This window comes from Piliocolobus tephrosceles, chromosome 13 (genome assembly GCF_002776525.5).
Source record: "Piliocolobus tephrosceles isolate RC106 chromosome 13, ASM277652v3, whole genome shotgun sequence".
In the NCBI taxonomy this organism is placed as follows: domain Eukaryota; kingdom Metazoa; phylum Chordata; class Mammalia; order Primates; family Cercopithecidae; genus Piliocolobus; species Piliocolobus tephrosceles.
In genome coordinates, this window is record NC_045446.1 from 54,245,624 (window position 1) to 54,262,152 (window position 16,529).

The window sequence follows — 16,529 nt, forward strand, 5'->3', positions numbered from 1 at the left end:
GATAGATAGATAGATAGATAGATAGATAGATAGATAGATAGATAGATGAGTAAAGTACTAAAAGCAGAGATGGAACATCAAAACGAAAAAAAAGAGAAGTGATCATAGGATAAGCAGTAAAATGGTGTAATCCCAGAAGGATCTGGGTTTGAGCTGTGGTTTTCTTCTTTTCTGGGATGTGAAGTGTCTATTCATCACAAACCCTCGGTGACCTCTTCCCCACCCCACTGCCACTGTAGCCTACAGCAATGGTTCTCGAAGTACAGGTCAAGGATCCCTGAGGGTCCTAAGACTTTTTGAAAGGTCTTCTCTTTTCCAATTATGTATTTTCATGAGGCAAGATTTCTATTTTTACATATTTTGATTAAAAACAAATTGAATGCAGAAGTGGCTAGAAGAGTCCTGCTGACTTCCATTAAGACATTAAAGAGGCTTAAAAATGCAAAACAAAGGCAGGAGAAACTTACTTTTCAGGAAAAAAAAAATTGTTATTATGTAACATTTCATTGGTTTATTGATGTGGTTTTTAAATGAGATAATAAATATTTTTAAATTTCTTATTCATTTCTAACACGGTAAATATCAGTAGATATAACCCACATAAACAGGTTTTTGAAAGCTTCAATTCTTAAGAGTATAAAGGGGTCTAGAGACCAAGAGGTTGGAGAACCTCTGTCCTAAAAGACTCTGGTACTTCTGTTTTTGTTAAGCAATGGCTGGTCTTGTTAACACCATCAAAACATGCTGGGTGCACTTGCGGCTGGTCCCCATGCATGACACCACTTTTACCTTCCTCTTTTCTTTTCCCAGAGACCCAAAGTATAGAAATTATAATAGCATTGATTTAAAAGGTAGTAACTATTTTGAATATATGCAAACACCATATTAAATCCTTTGATTCATTATCTTCATGAATCCTCACAGGGTAGGGATAGAGACAATTTTATCTCCATTTTACAGATGAAGAGAAACTTGATCCAGAGGTCTAATAACTTTACCAAGGTCACAGAGCTCACAAATGTCAAAGAAAGGAAAAATAGAGGAAGGCAAAGATACTAATTGTGCCTTTGAGGGTTCAAGAACCCCAAAGAGAGGGCTCCTGGAAGGCACAATTTTCCCCCAACAGTGGCTTCCTTTTTGCCTTTACTGGGCCACCAACCCCACCCCAAAAGCAGAACTGAGCCAAGGGCTCAGGTCCCTAAAATGGGAAGACAGGCTAGGACTGGTGCCTACTGAGGCACTACTGTCCTCAACCCAAAGTCCTCACCTTTGTGTAGTGGAACTGCATAGGGTCATCGGTGGAAAGAGAAACGTGCAGTCCCTTGTGCAGGAATTCCCTCAGAGGGTTCTTGGAATATTCGAGGAACAAACTGTTATTGCTAAGAGGAGACATAGCAATGGGGATCTGAGCAAGGTAGTAGAGATACTGCAATACCGGACTCTGCAAAAGAACCACCAAACTCATGTGACAAGTGCCAGAGGGGAGAAGGGAAAAGGGAAGGGAGAAAGGGAGGGAAAAAGCATTCACCAGTGGAAACCAGGGGTCTGAACAGTGTCTGTCCAAGTCCTCAGCCCGAGTCCCTGGAAGCAAGGACACCCAGACCCACTCTCCCCCTTCCCCACTGTTCATCTCATTCCTACATTGCATGCCAGCCCTCCCTGGTGCCTCTACCTACTTTTGGAAGCGCTCACTCTTGCTCCAAACTGGAGGCAAAGCTCAGGGCAGGAAGGGCAGCCCACTCCAGCCTATACTTTCAGCTCCTTGCCCCTAGGCATGGACCCAGTCTAGAAGATGCCCTACTTTAGTTGTTTTGTTGCTTTGACTGCAAACAGCCAGGTTGAGACTATAAACACTCCAGCTCACGGGAGATGATCCCTGGAGGGATGGGAAGGGCGGACCTGCCCAGGATAGAGTGGTTTTCTACTGTAGCACCCACCCTACCCAAAAATGTGACCCATGGTTACACCTCACCGGGATCAGGGAAAGGGAGCATTTTGATCAAACATCGTGCCAGTGGAAAGTGATCCAAAATATGGAGAAGACTGCATGCACAGAGCTCAAGGGTACACCAGTGAAAAGGTGGATGGACTCTGTGTCCAACTAGTGTGGACTGGTTGAGTGAATTACAGACAAAGTGGCAGACCCTTCATCCAACAACAGCCTTTGGAAGGAAAAGCATAGACATTATGTTGCAGCATCAAAAAATGCTTGTCATACAACAGTAAAGGACAAAGCAGGAACCAAATTCTGTGTTCATTATGATAATAAACACATTACAAATATGCTGTGGATAAAAGATGGAAATTAGATATACTAAAAAGCTAATAATGGCTATTTCTATTAAAGTAATAGCAATAAGGGCTGGCTTTTTTTCATTTCTCCAGTTTTTGGAAAATCGAAATTGCGATGAGTTTGATTACATTACTTTCATAATTAAAAATAAAACCAAGATAAGGACAGATATCCCAGCCCAGAAGAGGGCCCAGCCTTCTGGCCTCACTGGCCGAGCCTCCCAGGAGCCCAAGGCAGGGCAGTCACTCAGGGCAGGCTCCCGAGTGGCCTGTTTACCTTCTTAAGGAGCAGCCCATGGGAAATGTTGTCAGCAGTGAGGAAGGCAGACACCAGGTGGGTGATGGAGCCGGCCTCCCCACAGTGCGGCCGGAACAGGAACGTGCTCAGGCCGCGCTCCCTGTAAGAGAAGGGGCCCCGAATCAGGAAGCCCCCCCGAGTTGGCACTGCCTGGGGCCTGCAGCCTCAGCTCAGGGTCAGCTCCAGGAGGAATGACCACCTATGGTCAGCTGTGCTGACCCAGTGCACCCTGGAAACTACCTCTCCTAAAATGCAGAGGCCCAGGCCCCAGGACCCCTTAGAACCAAGAAGCATCACCTCTACGGGCAGAGAGTGGGCCTCACGGTAGAAAGAGACCCTGCTGTGCCCTCCAGCCACTCTCCTGTCTTCCTCTCCTGGCCTTGTGTCCCGCCTTCATAGAACTCCAGGGCAGGGAAGGCCATGAGAAACCATGGAGTCTGACCTCTGTGTCAGGGAAATGAGCAAACCAAGGCCCGGAGAGTGAAGTCTATGCTCCGTGCCACTGAACAGGTCAGTGGCAAAGCCAGAACCAGAGCCCCTATCTCCAAAAGCTCAGCCCAGGACCGCCTCCACCCTGCCAGGCCATTTCTTTCAGTCAGGACCCCATTCAAAACCTCCACACCCACCAACTAGCACCAGTTTAGGCTGAGCTAGAGAGGCCCCAGGGCCCAGCAGGGGAAAGTGGGATGCAAGACTTGTAGGGAAGGGAATGGCTCGGTGTCCTGCTGCCCTGGGTAGCTAACTCCTGGCCACATGTGCCTCATCTGTGTGCATATTGGTGGGAGCCTCTGCCTGTTAGACCTCTGCCTGTAAGGGCGTGCATGGATTTAGTCTGTTTTTTTCCCTGTTATTTGTCCAGTGCCCAGGGTAGCGCCTATCGCATGCCAGTGATTTGCTGAACGAAAATATGCACATGTGGACATTGTTGGTGTGGCAGTAAGTGAACGTGCATGTGTGATAGCATGTCCTATGCTTCTGTTATCTCAGGGATGTACAGGTACACATAGAGTATGCACTGGTGTGTGTACATATAAACGTGTAGGCACGTGTGGACTGTGGCTGCATTGCATACTGTACATGACATATGTCTGTACTGGTATGCGTGTTATGGTGGGCATGTTTGCATGTGTGTGATCATGTGGAGACATGCCTCATATAGCAGGCTGGAAAGTGCTGTGTGTTTTGAGATATGTGGGCACATGGACATGCGTGTTGGTTCAGGTGCACACGGACATAAGGATCACATGCATGAGTGTGTGCATGTGTGCACATGCTAACACATGAACCCAAGCATGTGCGAGGGCAGGCCTCACGCACCTGCGGAGGTTGTTGAGCACCATGATGTTGGCATACATGTAGTACAGGTAGTAGCTGTAGGGTGGGTTCTGCTCGCTGGTCCAGACGTCTGGGCTCGGGCTCTTGTCAGAAAACATGTGGTCGCTGTGCTTGGACTCATCATCCACGCTGTCGAACCCCGTCACCTGGGCAGGAGGAAAGGTCCTGAGCACCAGGCCAAGGCAGGACCAGGACTCAGTCTCGGCTCAGCCTCCCGGGGCTCATAGCTGCCAGAGGCCTGGGGGTCTGGGCCCCTCAGGTTCACACCTCAGCTGGGGACCCCTTAGCCTAGCTGAGGCCACGTTCCTCCCAGGGATGAAAAGTGGGTACAACACCAAGTTCTGCCCCTTCGGAGCATCCATAGGTACTCTGGAGGTGAGACCGGAGAGTGCCAAGCTCCTGTGTGGTAGTGGTGACAGTGGGGGAAACTGCCAAGCCAGGTGAAGGGTGAGACAGCCATGCCCACCACCTGCCCCTCTGCCGTACCGAGGTCAGCCTGCAGGGAGCAGCAGTCACTGCCATCAGCAGCAGCGACAAGCTGTGAGGGGGAAGGGTCCTAGTACACATCACGCATCAGGCCCTGCTTGAAGCACTTCACTCGCATCAGTTAATTCATACTCAGAGCAACCCGGGAGGGAGGGCTTGGCTGCCAGCCCCATTTTACAGTTGAGCAAACCAGGGCCAAGGCAACTAAGAAAATCGCTCAAGAAACCAGGTTCGGCCAGGCACCGTGGCTCACACCTGTAATCCCAGCACTTTGGGAGGCCGAGGTGGGCAGATCACGAGATCAGGAGTTCAAGGCCAGCCTGCACAACATGGTGAAACCCAGTCTCTACTAAAAAAAAAACCACAAAAATTAGCCAGGCATGGTGGCACACATCTGTAATCCCAGCTACTAAGAGGCTGAGGCAGAAGAATTGCTTGAACCCAAGAGGTGGAGGTTGCAGTGAGCCGAGATTGCACCACTGCATTCCAGACTGGGTGACAGAGCAAGACTCCGTCTGAAAAAAAAAAAAAAAAACGGTTCTGGGCTCTGGGTCTGCACTCTTTGCAGCTGTAGTTGGAGGATATCCTAGGGCATGTCCAGGTGAACCCAGGAGAAACCACCCAGCTGCCTCACAGACAGACAAGAGGGTCCTTGCTGGGCTAAGCCGTGGCTCCTGGGAGGCAGCTCTGCTCTCCGATCTCCACTGGGAGCTGCCCTCTGAGACGGGTCTGAGTAGCCTCAGGAAACCCCCACCCGTCCACTGCAGTTCTACCTTGGCTGAGACCCCTGAGGGCCCCTCCCGAGTCACTGGAGCCTTCTGGCTGATCCCAGAGGTAATCCCCAACCAAGACCACATGCATGGAGCGTGCGGGCTCTCAGCGCAGAGGGGAGGCTTGCTACCAGGCCATGGCAGTGCTTTGGAAAGGGGCCTCTGAATAGCAGATGGGAGAAAGAGACTGTCCCCCTTAATCCACAACTGGCCCAAACTGGGGGGCTCCCAGCCCAGGCCCCAGGCCCCAGCCAGGTCTGCCAGCTTCTCCTGTTCCTACTGGGGGCAGCAAGGGCCCAGAGGAGCAAGGCAGCATGAGGGTCATGGCCAGAATCTTCCATGTCACAGAGCCCTGTGTGTCAAAGGAAATGACAGGGTCCCTGCTATGACCCTAAGCACGCCCTAGACGGGTTTGGGGGGCCAGGGAGGACCGTGAGCTCTGCTTTGTGCTTACTAGCCCCATACTTCACCCAAACTTTCTGGGGCCTGGCATGGGGATAACGTTAGCCTCTCTTCTGAGCTCTATCCAGCTGAAGCAGGGCCTCACCACTGCATCTCCCACAGCCTCGGGAGCAAAATACGTTGTCTCCTCCACCTGCTCCTCCTCCTCCCCACACCTGCTCTTCTTCCACTGCTGGCAGCAACCTTCGAACAGTGCGCCATCCATGCTCCTGCAAAGCCAGGCACCTGGGAGGCATCCTAGACTCCCCCCAATGCCTCCTTCAGTCTCTGTCCAGGTCCTGCCAGGTCTACACCCACCCCTTCTCACCAAACCCCACACTCTGTGCAGAGTCCCTGCACCGCCACACCTCAGAGACACAAGCTGGTAGCTGCTGTGCACCTCACTGTTCTCACTTGGGAGGCAACAGAGAATAGGGGTTCAGGGCCCATCACTGGAGTCAGCCTGCCTGGACACGCATTCCAGCTCTGCCACTTTTAGCTTTATGATCTGTTTTAATTTCCTTGTGTGCCAGTTGGAGCTAGCAGCTTCACAGGGCTTTGGCGAGGATTAAATGAGACAATCCAGGGAGAGCACTTAACACAGTGTCCAACACACACCAAGCACATAATAATTCTGCTTATTGTTAACAACAAAATGGTGATAGTAATGGGGTAATTGTGAGGCTTAGGTGAGATCACATCGTGGCGTTTGACCAGGCCAGGCAGAAGCACACACGAGTGTGAGCTGTTTCCACTGGGTCAAGCTCCCCTCCTGTCCCCAGGCAGGCCCCTGACTCTCACCCTTGCCCCCACCTCTAGCTACCTTCTCTTCCGGGCCATCTCCACACAACAGCCAGAATATGTTTGTCTAAAACATAAATTCGATGATGTCCCTCAGCTTGTCCAATCACTTTCTGGGCACACAGACTCAATCCTTCCCCCGTGCCCCAGCCCTCAGGTTCCCCACTGCGCCTCTCCCTGTAGAAAGTCATCCATCACCAGGCACTGGCCTGTATCACCATCTGATACCCCCTGGATGCCAGGCATGAGGGAGGAACTGGCTCCCGCGCCCTCTCCCTCTCTCCCTGGTTGAGTCTCTCCCAGACTGCTCCTCTCCTTCTCCTACAACTAACTGAATCTGGAAAGGAAATACGTTTTGGGGGTTTGTACTTAATCACACACATGGTGTGAGGACCTTTGTTGCTGGTAAAGCAGGTGAATTAAAGTGTTCGCATTTCTAAAAAAAAAAAAAACCTGAGGCTGCTGTTGGGGGCTAGATCCAGCCTTTCCAGCCCCACCTGGCAGGAACCGAGTTCCCAGTCTGTCCACTGTTGCCTTCCTCTCTGGAAAGGCCTGCCCCGAGACCCCCCGACCCCGCCACCCACAACTCCCAGAGCTGCCCCTGAGGGGAAGGGGACTTTTTAGAAATCCAGCTTCTTGGGGCTGGTGACCCCATGCCTGGATCACAGGTGGCAGGACCTGAGATACCTCGGTGAAGGGCGGGAGCAAACCTGACCCAGCTCACAGTGAATCCATTCTTGCCTCTGCCACTACGAGCCCTGCCTGGGGTACCACCCACACTTACGTATTTAAGGAAGAGGTGAAGCTCTCGATGATCTTGGGGGTTGATTGTAGCCTCGAAAAGGGGCAGGAAGATGTTCTCCAGCATCTTCCCAAAGTTCGGCAGCAGCTTCTTTGACCTAAATATGTCACTGGGGGACAGCAAAGACTCGCTTATCAGGTGGATCCAACAGCCCGCCGCCCTGTCAGAGACCAGCCCCAGTCACTTCCTCAGGCACCCTGTGTCCCCATCAAACACCCAGAGTCAAGTCACATGTGGCCTGAACACAGATCCCTCCTCTCTCCTCCTCTCCCAGCAATGTCTGCAATACCCCGCCCTGGTTTGCAAGCTCCACACCTACCCACGCCCATCAGAGCACTTTCTCAAGCCAGAAGCCACTGGGAGTGGGATGGTGGCATTCCGGCTGACCAAGAGGCTGAGATATGAGTCCTCAAACTCCCAGTGACCCAAACATTCTGTTACTCAGCTCTGTTTCCCTAAACCACATACCCGAGTCCATCCTGGAGCCATGGGCTCCACCCTGACCAGCCACCTGGAGAGGACAGCAGTCATCTGAGTGACATCCAGGGAGAAGGCCAGCAATGTAGACCACTGCCAGCTCTCCCCATACTCCAGGTCTCACCAAAAGGACAATCCATCCTCAACCCACAATGAGAAGAAGGCGAGGGTGGTAGTTCCCCCAAGGCTTTTGCACTTCTATATTTTTCAAAGATCAAGAGTTCTAGTGTCAGCCGGACGCAGTGGCTCACACCTGTAATCCCAGCATTTTGGGAGGCTGAGGCAGGTGGATCACGAGATCAGGAGTTCAAGACCAGCCTGGCCAAGATGGTGAAACCCCATCTCTACTAAAAATACAAAAATTAGCCAGACGCGGTGGCAGGTGTCTGTAATCCCCACTACTCGAGAGGCTGAGGCAAACAATTGCTTGAACCAGGGAGGTGGAGGTTGCAGTGAGCCGAGATCACACCACTACACTCAGAGCCTGGGTGACAGAGTAAGGCTCTGTTTCAAAAAAAAAAAAAAAGAGTTCTAGTATCATGCAGACATCTTTGCTCATCACTCCTATGGAAAAATCCCTGGAAAGGACAAGCCTAAGCTGGCACCAGAACAGGCCCTACCCCTCAGGAGTGCAGATTCAGCAGCCCACGAGGGACAGACTGTCACCTCCGTAGGGCACAGGGCAGACAGTGGGGCCACCTGACTTACTAGATCCGGGGCACCTGGATGATCCAGCGCATGTTGGGAGAGTAGACCTTGTGCTGGATGAACCAGCGGGCCAGGTTGGGCCACTCCTCGGGACTGCGGCCGTAGATGGAGAGCCGTGGCTCTGAGTACTGGTACTTGCTCTCCTCCAGCTCCCGGGCAACCTCCTGGCACAAGAAGAGCTTGGGTCAGCCCCAGTGCATCCCAGCTACATAGGAGACCCTCACTCTCCGTCACCAGCAGGGTCCTGTGGCTCCCCCAGCCACCTTGTTCCCAGTCTGGAAGCACTGATCTAAATCCCCAGGGCTGCCTGCTCCTGTAAGCTCTTGTTCCACTTTAGCAGAGGCTCCCTCTGGGGAGGAAGGCCTTGGGTCTGCAGAACCAGGCCACAGCAGAAGCATCTCCACACAGAGCTCATCTGCACCCAGCCAGGTTCATGCTGCAGAGACAGGAAAGACAGGCCAGGTACTGTGAGCTTGTCCAAGGTGGATACCCTTCCCTCCTCTTCCCTGCAGTTGGCACATGCAGCACTGCCTGGAACAGGCAGCCAGGCCACAGCACTGGGCACCTGGGCACCTCACCCTTGCCTGAGTTGATGGTGGACGGGAGGGGAAGGGGCCAGGGGCACACAAGGTCCCCACCCTCTGAAGGCCACAGCACTGGGCACCTGGGCATCTCACCCTTCCCTGAGTTGATGATGGACAAAGGGAGGGAAAGGAACCAGGGCACACAGGGCCCCCACTCTCTGAAGGCAGATGTTGGCAGGCACCTGAGAGGCCTTAGAGAGACGGAGGGTTCACTCACCTTGACCATCCGAGCAAAGTACTCTCCTCCCAGATAGTTTTCAGTTTTCAAATACAGGTCACGCAGCTCACTGGCCCCCACAGGGTTGTATTTGGAGTTGAACTTGTCAAAGCGGTGGAATGTCTGCCGGCCCTGCGGGAGGAGACGACACCAATCGATGCATCATTCTGCAGCCACCACGCACATTCCCCTCTCTAGACCTTTACGAGATGGCCTTCTGTATGGCCACACCGAAAGACATCTTCTATGTCAATTCTTGCATGAAACCTTAGAAACTCCTGGGAAGCAGGACCATGTATCCTCACTCGGTCAGCTTGGGATCCTTTGGCAAGGCCCCCTGTGAAGGAACAGCAGGGGCCCCATCTGCAAGTCACCACAGCTCAGCTCGGGACACGGCTGGCTTAGTGAGCAGAGAGGCTGGACCATTGAATAACACAGCATTTCCTATCACTGCTCACATTTTGTAAAGCACTTTCTCCATATTATATCATTCAATGTTCTATTTAACAAAGGTTTTTTTTGTTCTAATAAAGAATGCACAACACAACATTTACCATTTCAACTATTTTTAACTGTACAGTTCCAGTGGCTTTAAGTACACTGACATTGGTGTGCAACCATCACCACTAACCATTTCCAGAACTTTTTTCTCATCCCAAACAAAGTCTATACCCACTAAACTAACTCCCCATGGCTTCCTCTCGCCTGCCCCTCATAACTTCTATTCTCCTTTCTATTTCTATGAATTTGCCTATTCTAGGTACCTTATATCAGTGGAATCACATGATATTTGTCCTTTTGAGTCTGGCTTCGATTTAGTGTAATCTTTTGAAAAGTTCATTGATGGTTGTTGCATGTATCAGTACTTTACTCCTTCTTATGGCTGAATGATATTCCATGGTATGGATATACCACATTTTGTTTACCCATTCATCTGTTGATGAACACGGGCTGTTTCTATCTGTTGGCTGCTATGAATAATACTGCTATGAACATTGGTATGTGAGTATTTGTTCAAGTTCCTGCTTTCAGTTCTTTTGGGTATGTACCTAGAAGTGAATTGCTGAGGCACAGGTAATTCTATACTTAACTTTCTTAGGAACTACCATACTGTTTTCCATAGCAGTTACACCATCATTTAGTGTTTCAATATTTTTTTTTAAGTTAAGAAGGCACATGGCTGTCACCATTTTATAGGCAAGGAAATAAAAGCTTCTGTGAGTTGCCTAAGGGCACAAAACTCCTAAGTGGCAGGAGTGGGATTAGTGCTTAGACCTGTCAGGCCCCAAGCCACACACCCTCTTTCCCTGTCCTATGGCTGCCCCAGACCTGTTATTCTCTGAGGCCACATGATCTCTTAGTCAGATAGAAGAGAAAGAGTTGCTTCCATAGCGCCTCCCTGCAAGCACAATCACGGTGGCTTTCCAGGGGGCTGAGTCCCCAGCCAGGGCTGCTGTCTGCTGGCGGCCCTGGAGCGGAAGCTCACTCACCGCGTGGACATCCAGTGAGTCCACAGTGAGGTCGTAGGGGTCCATGTGCAGGCTGTCAAACACCTGCCGCAGGGTGATCTTCTGGCCCCGCTTCTCCGCCACAGTCCTGTCAGGCTCCGTCTGGTACGTGTGCTTGATGAAGCGCAGCAGATGCTTTTGGTTCATGCAGGCAGCCGCATGGATGTGCGTGTCCACCTGGAACACAGCACCCACCAGGCCCTGAGTCAGGCCACCTCCCCTAGCAACAAGAGTTAAGACATCCAACCCTTAATGTGCACAGAACCCCAGCACCTCGTGGGCCATTGGGGCGGCCCCACCAATGCCTGGATCCCACTCCGCGTTTCTCCTCAGACTTCGAACCCGGCATCCCTCCCTTTCAGCCTTGCTGCCCATTCCACCTCCTTACGGCACCAGGAAATCTTTTTAAAATGCAGATTGGATCAGGCCATTCCCCAGTCAACAAACGACCTGTGGGCCCATCAGCCTCAAGATACAGCCCAAGTGCCTTGGCCTGGGATTCAAGGCTTATTTCAAGCCTTAACTCTTGCCTTGCCACTGCCCCATTCTGTGCTACAGCCATGACAAACCACTTACAGGTACACAAGACACCGAGGTACAGTACACTGTATCACTTTGCCTATGTGTTTCTTCAGTCTGGAATGCCCTACTTTCTCTCCACCATCTCATCCACCTAGAAGTTTCCCACAACCTCCTCCATTTGGGAGCCAACCTTGTTCCTCCAAGCACAACTGAATATTCTTTCGCTCGCCCAACCTCAAAACCTGGCACAGGCATCCCATTGCTGTGCAGACCCTCCTGATCACTCTAATGTCTGTGTGTCTACTCTTTCACTAGACTGGGAGCTCCTCAAGGACAAAGGCCATGTTTGATACCTCTAAGTCTTCAGCACCTACCCCAGAGCCTAGTACAAAGTCGAACCAATGGATGAATGAATGAACAAATTAAGAGGTGTGACAGGTTCTCATGGTTTCAGTGATAACTCTGAGGGCCCATCAAATCCCACTCTTCCCATTGATCCCTCTCAGAACCCTCAGAGCATTCCCAAAGCAAACCTCCAAGTGGGAATGAATGAGAACAGACACTAGAGGCCAACCCCCCAAACATACCCTTCCTTGACTAGTTACACCTCACCCAAACTCCAGGGCATCCAAGTCCCAAGAAGAAGCCACTCTACTGGAAGCCGCTCTAGTGACCCTAAGCCAACATATGGACTCAAGCCGTGGGGCCCAAGGCCAAAGATCTTAGAGCAAATCCTAAAAAGCGGAAATGAACAGTCAGCTTAGACTTCTCCCCACATTGCAGGGAAAGGCAGTTTTTTGCAGAAGGCACCTTTGCAGAAGGAGCCCAGCAAGATCTCGAAATACGTCCTCTATATCGTGCTAAGTCCTGTGATACCAGACTGACCCCTTGCATCTCTGTCCTCTCCTTTTCAGCCTCCTTAGTCAGCTCATCCTCACTACCAGACCTCTTAATAATGGAATTTCTTGATACCTGGTCCTGGGCTCTCTTGTCCTCTCACTATAAACTCTCTCCAAAGGTGATCTGTTCCATTTCTGTGTATTTAATTATTTTACTTATACCAATTCCCAAATGTATGTCACCAGCCAAAAGCTCCAGAACTGTACATACTACTGCCTGCTTGACATCTCTATCTGGATAACCCAAAGGCAGTTCAAACTTAATATATCCAAAAGTGGACTCTTCATCTCTGACCCCAGCCCAAGCCTGATGATTGTCTCCCAGATTCTGGAATCCTAGGAAATGGAGTGTCCTGAATCCAGTTGGTCACGTTGAAAAACTGGGAGTCATCCTTGGCCTTCCTACTACTCCCTTCCCTCAGTGAGTCTCATCAATTCTGCCTTCCAATGGATGTCAGATCCATACAATATTCTCCAACCCCACTGCCACCATGGGAGTTCAAGCCTGCATGTTCTCAGGCCTGAATTCACAGTGACCTCCTAACTGGTCTTGTTCCTTTTTCTTGTGCTCTGGTTCAATTCATTCTCCATACACAGAAGCTAGAAGGGATTTTTAAAATGTAATTTGATTCTGTTACTGAACCCTCTTCATTAATCTTAGGATGAGGGCTCTGCTAATATTACCTGGATCCTACCCATGTCCCCATCCCTCATCTCCACTCGCCCTTTTCACTGTGCTTCACTCACAGGACAGCCATAAGCCCTAAGAAATGAAGCCCCAGCTAAGCTGAGGGATGGCCTGAAGTCACTGTGGGCAAACTGGCTCCCCCTCCCTGAGCCCAAGGGACCTACGGGAGCTCCTGGGGAGGCCGACAGCAGCCTCACAGGCCAGGCTGCTGACAGCCATTAGACAACACTCTGGAGCTACTGTTGCGGCCGACTGGGTGCTCAGCCTGGGCTGCGGTGAGGAGGTGGCTGACCTCAGGGCAGGGAATGCTGTCCACGGCTGGCTGAGCATCTCCAAGTCATGCCAAACCAGATATTTGATCCACTGGACCTCTGTGAGCAATATGCCAGCCAGCCCATGTCATTAGCCACAGCCCTCACTCATCAGGGTCCTTCCTGCCATTAATCTTGCCATTTTTACCAGAAAGACAGACCACTGGACATTGGGGAAACAAAACAAAGCAGAAAACTAAGACATCCCCAAAATCCAGGCTCCTCAGAGATGAGGCTGGGCTCACGTGGGATGCACAAGAGAAGGTCAGCCTAGCTCAGCTCAGCTGGACACAGCTTGGTGCAATGAACTCAGCATGACTCAGCGGATTCTGGGCTTTCTGGTCCTGTTCTCTAGCTTACCAATGACACTCCGCAGGGGGGTCAGCCTATCCTTACCCCCGTGAGTCACAAGATAAATGAGGAAAACAACTGGACAATCCAGGAAGCACCCCATCCAAACTTCAGAATCTCAAGGGTGATTATTTTAGGAACAAAATAATTGAAGGTCATTGGAGGTCAGTGTTTTCAATTCACCAGAGGATCTAAGTGCATTCCCCATGTTCACCTAAGATTCAGATGTAAACAAAGAGCAGAGTTTCCAAACTTGGGACCTAAGCCAACACTGACCATTTCCATAACCATGGCAGGCATCGATCATCGAGGACAGCACTCTTTTCACTAAGCTTTAGGAGTGGCCTCTGGTAACTACCCCTAATTGGTCAGGTTTAGTACAGAAGATAAAACCTATTTGCTATTCTTAATATGACATTTAAACCACAGTAGACATCACCTATTTCTACCCAATTCCCAAGCAGCAAACACACTCAGCCCTTCTACCTTGCTTCTGCATAGAAAACAAGTGTCTTGGTCACACAGTCCTGCTGGCTGGGCCTCAGGGTATCTCAGCCCTTCACCTGCTGCAATGTGACGGGTGCCTTCACAGACACCACCCACACAGATCCACTGCCACGTCACAGCTCCTGCCTCAGACCACAGCCCTGGTCTGCCCCGGGACACCAACAGCCGCTTTAGACAGATGGAGGCCACCATCCGGCCCGTTCTGGATTTTAGAAAGCAGCTCTCCTCCCCGTAGTACAGGCTATGAGAGTGCTGTCAAGGCCAAGTGTGGTGGCTCATGCCTGTAATCTCAGCACTTTGGGAGGCCAAGGCAGGCAGATCACCTGAGGCTAGGAGTTCAGGACCAGCCTGGGCAATATGGCAAAACCCCATTTCTACTAAAAATACAAAAATTAGCCAGGTGTGGTGCCAGTCACCTATAATCCCAGCTACTAGGGAGGCTGAAGCAGGAGAATCGCTTGAACCCAGGAGGCAGAGGTTGCAGTGAGCCGAGATTGCACCACTGCACTCCAGCGACAAGAGCAAAACTTCATCTCAAAAAAAAACAAAAAAAGAGAGTGCTATCAAGTAGGCAGCACCCAGGGGTGGGCACAGGCCTGGCTCATAGCAGACCTGCACCCATGTTTATGGACTGACTATGGTGCCTAAGAACAGACCACTGTGTCATAGGTATCAAGGTCGTCTCTGTCCAGAGAAAACATTAACCCCAAGACTGCAGGAGAACCCTGGGGATAGGCTCTGATTTGTTACCCTAGCCCCACGCCAGGACTCTTTCTCATGTTGTGACCACAGAGCGGTTGGTAGACCCAGGAACACCCACGGGGGCCCCACCTTAGAAGCAAACAGTGTCAGTGCCAGCACAGTCAGTAAGGACACCTTGGCCCCAGGCGGCAGGAAGCAGGTAAGCCCAGGGCATTCACGTATGCGCGGGACAGGACTGCAACGGGCTGGGAGAGGCGTTTCTTTGGACACGGGCCTGGGCATGTGCTAGGCATGTGAAGCTCTCTGGGCAGGGCTGAGAGGCGTTCACATAGTGATAGAGACATCCACCTGTCTGAACACCTAAGGCTCACAGAGAAGGAGCAAATGGTGCTTGAAGGTAAAAATGCCAGGGTGCCCACGTAAGTGGTGTCTAAAACACCTTTCACTTCTGCCTGGAAATCGCCAAGACACTTCCGTAAGCCTCTCAGGGTGCATGAGCTGAAGCCAAACCCTTCTTAAAGCTCTTGATCCCATCCAAGTGGGAGTCTGTGTTGGACTCCCTGACAGGTAACAGAAGTGGGCTTAGGGCCTCCAGATATGGTCTTCCATCTGCATTGCTGAGTGCTCCCAGTCAGGAGGTCAGGGAGCCTAGAGCTGGGCTTTCCCAGAGGAGCCACATCCTCCCCTGGCCTATCCTCCCTTATCAAAGCTGACCCCAAAAAGAGGAAGTCCCCAGGAGGTCCCAGCTGAGACAGAGCTCCTGTGGAGATGACAACCCCACTGTGACTCCATTCAGCTTCGGCCATCCCTCCTCCAAGAAAAGCCTGATCCCCACTCTTCCCCAAGGAGCTTCTCTCCAAGCTCACCACCACACCCCAGCCCACCTCCCTGCCTTCTGTGGGAAACCCATAGCCCCTGCATGATCCAGGACCTCCCCACATATCTGCAGCCTTACTCTCCCCACAACCCACGGCTCCCTCTCCCGATGACTGAGCTCCAGCCACACTGCACTGCTTGCAGTTACGTCAACGCACTGTTCTGACTCTCTCATATCATCCCTCCCTCCTGACATTTGCACATCACGTGCCTCTACCTGGAATGCCACCACTTCTATTCCCCTACCACACCCTCTGCCTGGCAAGCTCCTACTCACTCTAAGTCAGCTCAGTTCTGGCCTCTCCCTCAAACTACCTGGTTGACAGGAAGTGACTCTTGCTCACCATCAAACGCCCCCTGCCTAGCACTGACCCTGTGCCTCACTGCACAGCGCTTCAGCAGAAGAGAATAGAAAGGCTGGGGCCACGATCATTTAACCTTCACTCCTACCACAGCTGCAGCCCCTGCAGGCGAAGACTGCCAGGAGCCCCAGGCAAGGCTGCCATCCCTTCGGTGGGAGAAGAGAGGCAGAGATCTGAGCATATCAGAGATTTTCTTTAAATCCACATGATCCTGAAGGATGCAAAACCACAAACTCCCAACTCCAGAGAGATTTTTTTTTTCAGGGAATTTAAATTTTATTTTATTAGCTTATTTATTTTACTTTAAGTTCCAGGATACATGTGCAGAACGTGCCGGTTTGTTACATAGGTAAATGTGTGCCATGGTAGTTTGCTGCACCTATCAACCCATCACCTAGGTATTAAGCCCAGCTGGAAGCCATCATCCTCAGCAAACTAACACAGGAACAGAGAAACCAAACACTGCATGTTCTCACTCATAAGGGAGCTGAACAATGAGAACACGTGGACACAAGGAGGGGACCAAAGATATCTTTACAGCTGTGTCTTTCCTTGATGACTCTAATACATCCCCTACCTTAAAAGTAGGCTG

The 16,529-nt window shown here is 51.2% G+C and overlaps 1 protein-coding gene across 14 annotated transcripts in view; it reads right to left on the minus strand.

Moving 5' to 3' along the window:
* AMPD3 (adenosine monophosphate deaminase 3) overlaps nt 1-16,529 on the minus strand; it is a 55,609-nt gene that overhangs the window by 2,592 nt on the left and 36,488 nt on the right. For 13 of the 14 annotated variants that reach the window (XM_023189990.1, XM_023189987.2, XM_026454020.1 and 10 more), the window contains 7 exons: nt 10,702-10,896; nt 9,212-9,343; nt 8,411-8,574; nt 7,208-7,334; nt 3,908-4,071; nt 2,570-2,690; nt 1,268-1,441 (listed from right to left, as the gene is read on the minus strand). In XM_023189990.1, coding sequence (XP_023045758.1) covers nt 1,268-1,441; nt 2,570-2,690; nt 3,908-4,071; nt 7,208-7,334; nt 8,411-8,574; nt 9,212-9,343; nt 10,702-10,896 — 1,077 coding nt within the window. Of the gene's footprint in view, nt 1-1,267; nt 1,442-2,569; nt 2,691-3,907; nt 4,072-7,207; nt 7,335-8,410; nt 8,575-9,211; nt 9,344-10,701; nt 10,897-16,529 lie in introns of those variants that run through there. The other variant, XM_023189999.2, reaches the window with a different exon arrangement.